This window comes from Drosophila pseudoobscura, chromosome X (assembly GCF_009870125.1).
Source record: "Drosophila pseudoobscura strain MV-25-SWS-2005 chromosome X, UCI_Dpse_MV25, whole genome shotgun sequence".
NCBI classification, from domain to species: Eukaryota; Metazoa; Arthropoda; class Insecta; order Diptera; family Drosophilidae; genus Drosophila; species Drosophila pseudoobscura.
Window position 1 is genome coordinate 60,575,781 of NC_046683.1, and position 12,465 is coordinate 60,588,245.

Consider the following 12,465-nt stretch of genomic DNA (forward strand, 5'->3'; position numbering starts at 1 on the left):
AAAATTGAGCAATTTCCTTTTTCGTTTGTTTTGATTGACCTATTTCGCTAAAACCTTTTTTACGCAAAATACAATAAAAGCAAGTATTAAGAATACACCAGCTAAAAAGAAAATTGATTCATCAACCGTATAAAGTTATGATGGCATGGCTAAATGTTCTATATAGCTAGTAATATTCGACGGAATATCAAAAACGAGGAATATGTATAACAGAACTTGACTTCGTCAGTATATTTACGGTATATGTTTAAAACGAGACGGTATATGTCGGTATATTTCTGAGGGTCGGACGGTATCTTTTATCGATAAGTCCGCTAGCCACTTAGTTTTTAGTTATTAACTATATTAATTTAAATAAAGCACAACAACAATTCCTTAAGTTGAATTGCCCGTCGGGGAGCACAAACATGGATGGACGAAAACTGCTGCAACCTGTCAGGGCAACCAATCCTATTGTCTTCATGGACATTGACATTGGCCTGGAAGATGGTGAGCTGATATTGGATATTGGGCCGCAGATGCAGGACATCTCATCTCCATGCCAACCTCATTTTTTCGTATGTCACAGCGGGACGCATGGTAATTGAGCTGCGCAAGGATGTTGTGCCAAAGACAGCGGAAAATTTCCGCGCTCTGTGTACGGGCGAGTGCGGCATCGGGCAGCTGGGACAGCCTTTGCACTACAAGGGGAATCGCTTTCACAGAATTAAGCGGGTGTTCGCTGCGCAAAGCGGGGATGTGGTGAAGAACGATGGCACCAGCGGCGAGAGCATCTATGGGCCCGTATTCGAGGACGAAAACTTTCAGCTGACGGTGAGTGAACAATGAATTCGAAGAGAATCTTAGGCCCACTAATGATGTAACGTTGAATCTCCGGTCGCAGCACAACGAGGAGGGGGTGGTGAGCATGGCCAACTATGGCTCCCCAAACACCAACAACTCACAGTTCTTCGTGACGGCCGTGGGATGCGAGAATCTAAACGGTATCAATGTAGTTGTGGGTCGCGTTCTGCGCGGTCTGGGCATTGTTGCCGAAATGGAACTGAATTGCAACAATGAGGGAGACCCCACGACGGAGATTGTGATAAGGAACTGCGGTGAGCTGGATCCAGGAGAAGACTGGGGCATCGAGTGCAGCGACGAGACCCCAGACAAACTCCCGCCCTACCCAATGGACTGGACGGGCAAGCTTGATAAGTGCACAGTAAGTTAAGGAAATTGCAATGCTCATTGGATTCGTCACTCACTCCCTCCCCTTGCAGTCGGATGAAGCGGTGGATCTGCTCACGGGGGTTCGCCAATCGGGAAATCACTTCTATAAGCTGGGTCGTTACCACGAAGCTCGTGCCAAATACCGCAAGGCAAATCGTTACTATCACTATCTGAGCAACCAGTTGGGCTGGCAGCCACTGAGAAACCTTAAAAAGACCTCCTCTGACGATGCGAGTATGAGGAAGCTTGAAGCGTTCTTCACTGTTAACAGCATAAACTCGGCCGCTGTCGATCTTAAGTTGGGAAATTATACGAGTGCCAAATACGATTGCTCCGAGGCCATTCGATTGGATCCCCGATGCAGCAAAGCCTTCTACAGGCGGGGGCAGGCAAATCGCGCCTTGCGCAACTACGAGGAGGCCATTAACGATCTTAAGAGTGCCCACGCTCTCCTTCCGGAAAACAAGCAGATCCTAAATGAACTGAATGCCACCAAGCAGCTCCTGGCTGATTACAACCGACAGCAGCGAAAAGCGCTAAAAAATCTATTTGCATAGTTTCGAGAATGTGTGTTTTTGTTGATAGCGCGGCGCTCTTGTGTGTAAATGTAAATACTTATTAATAAATCTTTTTGAGTTACGAGTAACAAAAGTCAGTGGACTTCCACAAACAAATACGAAATCCCATGTTCTTCTTTCGGGAGAGTAAATTATGGATTGCGCTCTTTAATTGATAAATATATATGCATAATTAGATCGTACCTAAAACACATTTGATCGCACACAATAATAATGATCGCTTACGTACATTGTAGTGTCTACAATGCTGCTTACGGGCTAACAGATAAAAAAAAAATAAGTAGCTTAGATATGCTTTATATTTAGTCTACGTATAGTCATATTTAAAGATTTGTCACAATGTCCTGTTCGCTGCGATGCAGATTGCCGGAGGCGCTACTTGCCGAGTAGCTTTTCATGCTGATCTCCATGTTGGTCAGGGCGCTAGATACGTGATACAAGTTCTCCGAGAGAATTGCATATACCTCGAACAGTTCCGAATCCGACTTGGACACGATAAAGGCTTCTGCTGAAGGAGAGAAAGCAAATAAGTGTGGTTCATGGAGTTGGTTTTGGATTTCTGGGCATACCCGTGCGGTCCTTCATGATGCCATGCGCATAAGCATTCAATATAACCGACATTTCATCGCATTTCATTCGACTGTCCAGGTTAGTATAGCTGAACAGGGTCAGGTTCTGATCTCCGGCAGCGACCAGCGTCGACACCCGCCGATACTGACGCACATGGGCAATGGCACTGGGCCAGCGCTGCAGATCAATGTGCTCGTGCAGAGCCGACTCGAACTCCTCCTGAGTCATGGGCAGGCCGGGCGAGGGAGTTGGCGTGTGCTCGCCCTCCGTGGATGTTGAAGATTCCAGGCAATCCAACTCGGCTTCGCTGGTGTAACGCACCAGAGCATCGCGAACCAGAGCATAGAGATCGGATATGTCATGCATCTGCAATGAGGGATTAGAGATTATATTACACCGATCTACGTTTGGATCTCTCGTTCACTTACGTCTTCGTTGATGCGGAAATGGTTAACCACATTCGAGGATATCTTGTGATTCGACTCAATAAGCAGAAGCAGCTGGAACATCAGCTTGTACAAAGAGCGTCCCAGGTCCAAGACCACCTCGGTGGAGGCTGGATCAAATGGCATGTACGCTATGCTGGAGCAGCTGGGTAGCTCCAAACCGGAAGCAGCAACATCGGATTCGTTGAAGAGCGACAGCTTACAACTGGTCTTCACCGCGTCCAGGCACTGGAATATACAATTTCTCATGAAAATGTCTCTATTGGCAAACATTTGATTACTTTACCTCCAAGACCTGGTCTTTGCGGTCGAAGAATGTCTCCAAATGCTCTTGCACTTCCAGCACATTGAAGCGCAGCGTCTCGAACAGCTTTGGGGTAGTCGCTTGCTGCTCGCTGCACCACACCTGGGGAGGATCAGCCCGAGAGCTCAGCAGGTCGGTAAATAGAGAGATACGATTGCCCAGCTGGGATCCAATGCCCGTAAAGAACTTCTTTGCCTCCTTTGAAATGCTAATCGTCTTGAAGGTTATCTCCTTGACCAGCCTGTAGAGCTGCTGCAGAAGCTCCGAGGTATGAGCCGAGGGCTGGTTCACCAGCATGGCCTGCAACTGTCGCCGCCAGTTTTCCTCCGCTTCATCCCGAATGGCGGCACCGAATCTTATGATCCCCGGTAAATGCGGCGAGGCGTTGCATGGCGTAATGTCGCCAAGGTCCCCGGCGCTGGAGCCACTGGTGTCACTCCGCGAGACCGAGTTGCGACGCCTCCTCTCACGCAGACTGAGGGATGTGGGCGGCACAGCACTGTACCCGGACTTTAGGAACGACTGGCGATGATCCTCATCCAGGGGGGACTCGGATTCGGCTTCTTCATCGGAGGAATCGTCCGCAGTCTGTCGTTTGCGCTTGCTCAGTATCGGTGTCTTGTCACTGAAGCTGTCTTCCAGGGCGGAGGAATGTCCTCCCTTGATGGAGCCGCCGATGCCACTGCCGCAGTTCAGACGGTCCTCATCGCCCTCGAACAACTGATGGCGACGCACGCCCCAGTTGAAGTTGTCCGTGGACTCGCCGGCAATGCTGTCCTCGTACTCGAGGAAGTCAAAGTCCTTGAAGACGGTAAAGTCGGGCTGGCCATCGTCGCGACGCGAGCCGCTGCTCAGATCGCCCTGGGGACCCGAGGTCTCCTCGGTGGAAGAGGCGGCAGACGACTGCCGTTCCATCAGATCCGATGACTGGCTGAAGATGACCTGTGGGACAGTGGTTAAAGTGGCAGAGATTAGTACGACTCTGAGCAATACGGGAGGGTTAAACATTCAGGGATTATAGTAGAGTAGTAGAGTTAAATAGAGATAAAGCTTACGCTTTGTCTGGTGGCAATCGATCCGGTTAGTAGTGACGTGCTTAACGACTAAATGTGTTCCCAGATAAACGAACAGAGTAAACGAAAGGTACAGTTTGAAACAAAACACATGCACAACATGGAAATGAAAATGGCAAAATGGCAATGGTATAACGATCAAGCGAATGGCGAATGGCGGTTCGGCAGGCAGTACGAAATAATCGAATCATTGATTGGGAAAAAGCTACTACATGCGATCTTATCGTACATATATCATACACAGAAAAGCAAAAAAACGAGTCGCGGCACAGAGAAACGTGTCCTTTACCTTTGAGCAAATTGAGTTTATGAAATCGTCCTAGGATTGAGTACGAGTATGTTTCGATTTGGTATCGATTTGGTTTGATTGGTTAATGATGATAATGGCGTGTTAATTGGTTTTGGTTTTTGGTTTTTGGTTTGGATTTTGATTTTTGTTTTGTTTTACATGAAAGAAAAAGAGTTAGAAATAAATAATCGCATATGCATGAAGGCCACATCAGAGAGTAGAGTACAGTAGAGAGGGATTAGGATAGCTCTAGGGGAGCCTAAGGCATGCACCTGGCTATGTACAAGCAGCAGCCGAATGCTGAAGCAGCTCCAGCTCCCTTCGAAGCACACACTTACCGATGGCGACTTGGGCAGGCCGACACGCTGGCCACAGGTGGTCAGCAGGTTGACCAGACACTCACGCACGCGACACTGCGACATCCAGGGCCGCTTCCAACCACTCAGGGGCACGGTATCCGCCGGCGACAGGCTTGCACTGCGCCGGGGCGAGTTCGGGGTGCCCACCAGGCTGCTCCCGGCTCCGATCGCATGCTGCTGCTGGTGCTGGGCAGCAGCCGCCGCGGCAATGGCCGCCACATTCGATTGGGCGCGTTGCTGCTGCAGCTGTGCATTGGCCTGCTGCTGTGCACTGGGCGCCACTGTCACCGTTGTGGCATTGGTCAGGGTGGAGTTCAGCGAAGAGCTGCCCGTGGTGGAGGCAGCCCCGACCGGGACGGGCTCCTCGTTCTTGAGCAGGATGCGGCGGCCAATGAGTGGCGTTTGCGAGACGTCGAAGGTGAACTCCATTGTGCGACCGGCCAGTTCCTTTTTACAGAACATATCCGAGTCCGGATATGCGCCATAGAAGGAGAACGATAAGCCGGCGCTGCTGCCGTCGCTGGGCGGCACCACTTGCAGCGAGGAGCTGCGCGTCACGATCAGCTTGAGGATCTTCAGCGAGTCCTTCCAGTTGACCGTCTGGGAAAAAACATACAACAATAATATTAATATTCAGCTCTTGGGAGAACACTTTTCCATGACCGACTTACATCCAAGTACTTTCCGATGGCTCGCAAGAGATCCGCATTGATGGTCTGGGCCTGGGGGGCCGACAGGTCGACGTAGTGCAGCATGCAGTGGATGACATTCAAAACGGGTACCTGCACCTGCTGCGGCCCCTTCTCCAGCACCTCGATGAGGAAGGCCACCATGTGGAGGCCCATGTGGGCGTACGTGTCATGCAGATACTTCACCACGCACTTTGTCCACTGGAAGGACTCCTTGCAGAAGGTCTTGCGGCTGTACAGCAACATCACGGTGCCCAGGTTCTCGAGCTTGGCCCCCAACTCCGTCGACACCTGTGCAATGTTCTCGGCACTGCGTATGCAGATCTCGTTGGCGTCCTCGTAGTGCAACAGCATGTACGGCAGTAGCGCAATGACGTTCATGGGGAAGGCGCAACTCTGGGTCGGATCACACACGGGCAGGGTAAGCAGTGGTGCAAACTGGGAGAGCAACGTGATCGTCGGCTCGTAGGTGGCACTGTGAGTGCAGCCCTAGAATACAAATATAATTCGATTAGTCCTTTTCTAGTTACACCTTTCTACTTTTGAGAACACGCACCTTCAGGAGCAGCGCATGCACACCCGGATAGGCCGTCCACTTGAGCTGCTGCTGCAGCTTCTCCACCTTGTCCCTCGCATCTGGACGGTCGAGCGGCAGGCGGTGGAGCACTCTGGTCAGCAGGCGCAGAGCCAGCATGAACTCGTGCTCGTAGTCCGACTCCAGCAACGACACCGATAGCCAAAAGAGCTGCGCCAATATCGTCATTTTGTCGTCTTGCGTGGCCGTGTCGCCCAGCATTTTCAGGCTCTGGGCGCTACGGGATCGCGACAGGGCCGAGCCTGCGCCCATTCCCATTCCCACTCCGCCGACACCGAACTTGCAGACAACGCTGCGCTCGAGGTCGATGCCGGAGGCGCGGTTCCTGAGCTCCACCTGCTTGTCGCAAGGCGAGTTGTTGGCCTTGCGACCGCAGTAGGAGACCGAGTAGCTGGTGCTGCGTCCATGGCTGGGGATCGAGTAGTTGGACGACTGAGGCGTCATGCCCGAGGGCGATTTCTTGCCGGGCAGGATGGAATTAGGACCGCCGTCCTTGTTGTTCAGATTGGGTGTGCTCTTGAAGATATCCTTCATCACATCCAGCGGCCGGAAGTCCGAGTCCAGGCTATCCACGGCCGCTTCCAGAGTGAGCAAAAGCTCCGTTACATAACCCTGCATGTCCTCGCCCTGCTCGGCCACCGTCTCCACCAGCCTGGAGAGTATTTCCGACAGCATGCGCGAGTTGATCGGGACATTCAGGGCCCGGAATATCTGCAGGCAACGACCGGCATAGTGGCGCGAGGAGCACGAGAGTCCCAGCTGCAGGGCGGTCTGTGCCCAGCGTTCAGGGATGCGAGCCTGTGGATAGCTGTCCGCGAACACCTTCACCATGTGCTTGAGGAAGCAGCTCAGCTGCTCCGCTGACTTCACGGCCCACACCTTGGCGGTGATGTCCTCGTAGTTCCACAGCGGCTGACACGTGTCCTGCGCAAGGAACTTCAGCAGGCTCTTGATAACGTGGGCTATGGGCATGCTCGGGCCGGGCTGGGGCGGTGCATGCTCGTCCGCGTGGATGAGCGGCACCTCCGAGTTCTCCGAATTGTTCGGGTTGATTTGCAGGGCGGCAGGCGTGGCTGCCAGACCCGAGGGCGTGGCATTGGCGCTTGTCTGGCAGCCAGAAGCCTGCTGCACGTTATGCGGCGTTTGCGGCAGATTCTGCTGATTGGAGCTGGAGTGCGCCGCAATGATGGTGGAGCTTGACAGATTGTGCTGCAGGGCATATGCCGCTGCCTGGGGGCTCACGTGCAGCAGATAGCTGTCAAACTGCTGGTGCAGCTCAGTGAAATTGTTGTCGATCACGGGCAGGGCGGGCACGGTCAGGCCCAGGTCCAGCTTGCTCGTCTCGCTGTTCAGCAGGATGCGGGCCACGGTCAGGTGATCGTTGTGCTCGGCCAGCACGATCAGCAGGTTAACGCACAGCTGCTTGCAGTGCTCCCGCACTATGATGCGCGTGTGGTCCAGGCCCAGGAACAGAATGTGCAGCATCAGTGGCAAGTGCAGCGTCCAATCGATGCCCGGAATCCCATCTACCACAATGTCTGTGAGCAGCATTACGGCCACGTTGCATCTGCAAATGAGAGGAAGATGGTGATTAGATGGGACTCTGAGTTTCTAAAGAGCTTCTTCCATTAATTAAGTTTACAGAATGTCATTAGGAGCCATTAGGGTTCAAAGATACTGATATCTTGCTGTGTCAGCTTCTATCGCTAATTACCCCCCAGCCGAAGTACTTCCCAGACAGAATACACCATGTTAAGAGAACCCTTAGCCAAATCGTATAAAAGTTGGGAGCCAGCCCAGTGGATATCCAAGTTCCTGTGCAATCATGAAACTATCGTTGGCAATTTTGTTTTTGGCTTCTGCCTTGGCATTCGCTAAAGGCAATCGTACTGAGGATCTAAGCCCGGATAACGTGATCGTCAATGGCTATCCAGCCTACGAAGGCAAGGCTCCCTACATTGTTGGCCTCTTCCTGTTCACGGACGGCAGCAACAGCGCAGCCGTCGGGGCAGGCAGCGTGATATCCCATAACTGGGTCCTGACCGCGGCCCACTGCCTCACCACGGACTCGGTGGACATCCACTACGGATCGAATCGGGGCTGGAACGGCCTGTACAAGCACCACGTCAGGAAGGAGAACTTCATCCGTCATCCAGGCTTTGGCAACTCGGCTGGCCACGACATCGGCCTCATCCGCACTCCGTATGTGGAGTACACCAACGTTGTCAACCGGATCCCCCTTCCCAAGTTTGGACAAAAGGGAGAACGCTTCGTGAACTGGTGGACCGTCCTTTGCGGCTGGGGTGGCATGGCCAATGGCAATCTCGCTGACTGGCTCCAGTGCATGGACGTGCAGATCATCAGCAACGACGAGTGTGCCAGGAGCTACGGCTCTGTGGCCAGCACCGACATGTGCACGAGGCAGTCGGATGGCAAGAGTGCCTGCGGTGGCGACTCTGGCGGCCCTCTGGTCACACACGACAATCCCACCCAGGTGGGCGTTATAACCTTTGCCTCCGGCAACTGTAAGAGTGGACCTTCCGGCTACACCCGTGTCACCGATCACTTGGACTGGATACGCGAAAAATCCGGAGTGGCCTATTACTAACTTTGGTCATAGCTGCTCGACGAAACATGCTTTCCTTTCTTTTTTTTTTCTTTTCTTTCAATATATAAATAAATATTTTTTTTCGGTGTAATTGACACCGCGGGCATTCAAAAACAGTACGTAACTTTAACGGTTCATTGGGCTCTGGTGCACTATGATGGATCCATAATTCGTACACGCTTACAACATGGCACACAAATTCGTTCGGACAGCGGTTGAACATATCAAAATACTTTGTTCAAGTGCTTACATATTGTATATCGACTTATGCTCAAGACACAGACAATCAGCAAATATATTTCATTCCTTCATTCACTTTCATTCACCGATCGCCAAAAATCTTTCCATAGATGTCCATGGTGATAACGATTTTGGACGACCACACCGGAAAAAGCGAAAGTAAACCAATTCTCGAGCATTTAAATGTATAGTGAAGAGTCTCTATGGTGCTTATAGTGCTTATCGGCATATAATAATCAATCAATTCTAAGTACTACAGACTAACTAATAAAACTTTGCTTCGTGTACTTCAAAAGAGGCCACACTGGTCCCAATAGAAACCCTACATTATTAAATAAAATTAAATAAGTAAAAAAATAACGTTATCTGCACAGATAAGAGGCAAAATACTTATAACCTCCGGCAGCAGCTACCAAATGGTATATAAGATCACAACCAACCCCCTAGAGATCTAAGTTCCAGCATAACCATGAGGCTATCGTGCGCAATTCTACTGTTGGCCTCCGCCTTGGCTTTTGCTAGTGGGAGTCCCACTTTCAATCGTACCGAACGATCGGATCGAATTGTCAATGGCTATCCAGCCTACGAAGGCAAGGCTCCCTACATCGTTGGCCTCTTCCTGCTCACCGACGGCAGCAACAGCGCAGCCGTCGGGGCTGGCACCATAATATCCAACACTTGGGTTCTGACGGCGGCCCACTGCCTCACCACGGACTCCGTGGACATCAACTACGGCTCAAACTGGGCCTGGAACGGTCTGTACAAGCACAACGTTAGGAGGGATAACTTTATCCTTCATCCAGGCTTTGGCAACTCGGCTGGCCACGACATCGGCCTCATCCGCACTCCCTATGTGGAGTTCACCAATGTGGTCAGCAACATTCCTCTCCCGAAGTTCAACCAACAGGGAGATCGCTTCGAGGGCTGGTGGTGCGTCGCCTGCGGCTGGGGAGGCATGGACAATGGCAATCTAGCGGAGTGGCTCCAGTGCATCGACGTGCAGATCATCAGCAACAATGAGTGTGCCCAATCCTATGGCTCTGTGGCCAGCAGTGACATGTGCACAAGACAGTCGGACGGACGGTCCGTCTGCGGTGGCGACTCTGGTGGCCCTCTGGTCACGCAGGATAACCCAATGCTGGTGGGCGTGATAACCTTTGCCTCCGGCAACTGTAAGAGTGGACCTTCCGGCTACACCCGTGTCACCGATCACTTGGAATGGATTCGCGATAACTCAGGAGTGGCCTATTACTAACTTTGATCATCTGTTCTTGTAATAATTTACCACGTCTCTGTGTGGCTATACTAAAATAATGAGTATTTCGAAAGGCCTGCCAGTTCGTTACATAGACCACTTTTTTCTTTGATTGATAAACTGAATCATTGATGCGTTGTTTCTTAAGGCTTATGTAAGCACCAACCAGTTCTTAGCCATTGAAATGGATGGGGCAGAATATTACACATATTTCTCGGTAGAAAATTCCAATTAATGACTTATCGAGTAGCCCCCATACTTCGAGGGGCCACGCGCCTGCAAAATATTCCCTATTCGTTCTACCTTGGTAACAAGACAACAGAAGACCTGTCTGCTTGTCCGCTACCGCTACTGTGATTAGAGACTCACCGATGGAATCCGCTGATGGGTAGACTGACATCCGGCAAGAATTCGGTGAGTGGTGCAAAGTATCCCCCATATTCGGGCATGGGCAGCGGGTGTGGATGGGCATTTGTTGGCGCATCCGAGGTACCGCGCAGCTCCACATTCTCCTCCTGTCGCAGTTCCGGGTCGTTGATCAGTATGTCCTCCGGTCGGGGCAGTATAGACGGACCAGAGGCGGCGCGTATCTTGTCTGCACCGCGCGGCGGGCGACTTCCACCAGAACCGGGCGTGACTGCAGCGGCGGCTGCGGCAGCTGCAGCTTGGGTATAGGCTCGAATGCCGCTGTCCGACTTGCAGGTTCTGCGGGTGGGATGAATATTAGTTGGAGAGCCTTAAAGGAGATAACATCTCTCAGAAACTTACCCAATTTTAATGGGATCCTCGCCGCTGTGGCGTTTGGTGTGTATGGTGCCCTTTTCGACTGCCAAATCTTGAATCCGGGAGTCATTGATACCGCCCACAGCTTGGCCTGCCAATCGTAAATAGAATAAATGTTAATATTGAGAAAGAGAGAGAGAGCTGATTTCTAGAGCTACCATCGGCACTGTGACTGGAGGCCTTCCGCATGCTGGTCAGCCGATAGAAGGGAGGCGTCTCCGTACGCTCAATCAGACAGTTCAGAGTCTCCACAGTCTGCAGCTCGGCCATGAGCTCGTCCAGCAGTCGATCCGGACAACTCCGAGCGAGATAGAGAGCCACTCGCTTTGCCTGGTAACAGAAGACGAAGATAAGCGTCTTCTCTCTTTCAAAACAAATCTTACAGAATATCTTACATAGGGCAGCAGCTCGGTGGGGGCCATGCCGCTCATGATGACCAGATAGCGCAGGATGACCTTCAGATTGTTGGGCCAGAACTGACACAAGGTGCCCCACAGCTCCTCGATGTCGCGCGGATGGGCATCGGAGAACTGCAATCCCGCCGCGAAAGATTAAAAGCGATTAAAGATTGAAAGCGACAACGACAAGAGTCCGTCCTACCTTGGCGGTGATGTAAAAGAGATTATTCAGAATCATTTCCGTTGCCTCTGTGGAGCCAGTGCCCTCGCGGCGGCCTCGTGTGCCCGAATCCGGAAAGTACTGCCGGAAGAGAGCAGGAAACGAACGTTAGAATCGAGTCGGAGAGCCTTTCGGAAGGAAGCAATTTCGTGCTTCCACTCGCTTACCATAATGTAGGAGAGAGGCGTGGCTGGTGGCACACTCGTGGCCACCAGCTCCATGTTCTGCAACCAGGGCAGCAGGCACTGCAGCAGCAGGGCGCGCACATCCTCGCGGGCACTCTGAAACCGATGGGTTATTTCTGCAAGCGCCAACCCAGAACAAAATACAAAAAAACGATTCAAGTCTTTGCTGGAGGAACAGGAGGGGGCGTAGGCAGCCACATCCACTCACCCGATAAGATGGACATGGTGAGCTCTGGCCGGAGCTGGGCCAGCTGCTTGGAGAGGAATCGCTGTGACCGGCAGTAGGCGCTGCTCAGGAGCACATCCAGAGTTCCCACCTTGTCGTCTTCTGCAATCAAACAGGAGAAGAGAAAAGTTAGATGAGGGAAGCAAATACGATGGGAAAAAGCCCAACCCAAGCCCATGGCGAAGCTCTGGACACGACCAACGTCCACAGGCGACTGTGGCCAGCTCCCAGCTTTTTCCCCCACTTGGCAGCACATGGTCTTGGGCGCATTCCAGTGCTGCCGCAAAAGCTTTCCCCACTAGCCAAAGCCGGCAACATGAATGGCGGCTTGCTATTGTTTGGTTTCCCGCCCGGCAAGGGGCCCCACAAGATGCTACTTGTCTTGCCGCCAAAATGGCGTTCGCCTGCTAACAATGCTGCTGGGCTAATCCCCCA

At 52.0% G+C, this 12,465-nt stretch overlaps 4 protein-coding genes across 17 annotated transcripts in view; 3 read left to right on the forward strand and 1 right to left on the reverse strand.

Annotated features, from left to right (window-relative positions):
* The first annotated feature begins 287 nt into the window (after positions 1 to 287).
* Cyp40 (Cyclophilin 40) lies at positions 288 to 1,893 on the forward strand. Its single transcript, XM_001353041.4, has 4 exons — positions 288 to 489; positions 569 to 813; positions 884 to 1,204; positions 1,263 to 1,893. The coding sequence occupies exons 1-4, from the start codon at positions 408 to 410 to the stop codon at positions 1,767 to 1,769; spliced, it is 1,155 nt and encodes a 384-aa protein (XP_001353077.2). The 5' UTR covers positions 288 to 407; the 3' UTR covers positions 1,770 to 1,893.
* A 24-nt stretch (positions 1,894 to 1,917) lies between these two features.
* Positions 1,918 to 12,465, reverse strand: part of fry (Protein furry) — a 49,656-nt gene continuing 39,108 nt past the window's right edge. For 3 of the 14 annotated variants that reach the window (XM_033381548.1, XM_033381540.1, XM_033381544.1), the window contains 16 exons: positions 12,013 to 12,132; positions 11,787 to 11,920; positions 11,602 to 11,700; positions 11,397 to 11,531; positions 11,160 to 11,331; positions 10,987 to 11,092; positions 10,588 to 10,923; positions 6,077 to 7,682; positions 5,503 to 6,009; positions 4,811 to 5,431; positions 4,473 to 4,502; positions 4,166 to 4,213; positions 3,093 to 4,052; positions 2,789 to 3,034; positions 2,360 to 2,726; positions 1,918 to 2,298 (listed from right to left, as the gene is read on the reverse strand). In XM_033381548.1, coding sequence (XP_033237439.1) covers positions 2,114 to 2,298; positions 2,360 to 2,726; positions 2,789 to 3,034; positions 3,093 to 4,052; positions 4,166 to 4,213; positions 4,473 to 4,502; positions 4,811 to 5,431; positions 5,503 to 6,009; positions 6,077 to 7,682; positions 10,588 to 10,923; positions 10,987 to 11,092; positions 11,160 to 11,331; positions 11,397 to 11,531; positions 11,602 to 11,700; positions 11,787 to 11,920; positions 12,013 to 12,132 — 5,672 coding nt within the window. In that variant the 3' untranslated portion in view covers positions 1,918 to 2,113. The remainder of the gene's footprint in view (positions 2,299 to 2,359; positions 2,727 to 2,788; positions 3,035 to 3,092; positions 4,053 to 4,165; positions 4,214 to 4,472; positions 4,503 to 4,810; positions 5,432 to 5,502; positions 6,010 to 6,076; positions 7,683 to 10,587; positions 10,924 to 10,986; positions 11,093 to 11,159; positions 11,332 to 11,396; positions 11,532 to 11,601; positions 11,701 to 11,786; positions 11,921 to 12,012; positions 12,133 to 12,465) is intronic. The other 11 variants (XM_033381550.1, XM_015188644.2, XM_033381547.1 and 8 more) reach the window with 6 other exon arrangements.
* LOC4812692 (serine protease 1-like) lies at positions 7,916 to 8,842 on the forward strand. The gene has a single exon (XM_001353039.4). The coding sequence runs from the start codon at positions 7,941 to 7,943 to the stop codon at positions 8,721 to 8,723; it is 783 nt and encodes a 260-aa protein (XP_001353075.3). The 5' UTR covers positions 7,916 to 7,940; the 3' UTR covers positions 8,724 to 8,842.
* LOC4812693 (serine protease 1-like) lies at positions 9,407 to 10,314 on the forward strand. Its single transcript, XM_001353040.4, has one exon. The coding sequence runs from the start codon at positions 9,433 to 9,435 to the stop codon at positions 10,216 to 10,218; it is 786 nt and encodes a 261-aa protein (XP_001353076.2). The 5' UTR covers positions 9,407 to 9,432; the 3' UTR covers positions 10,219 to 10,314.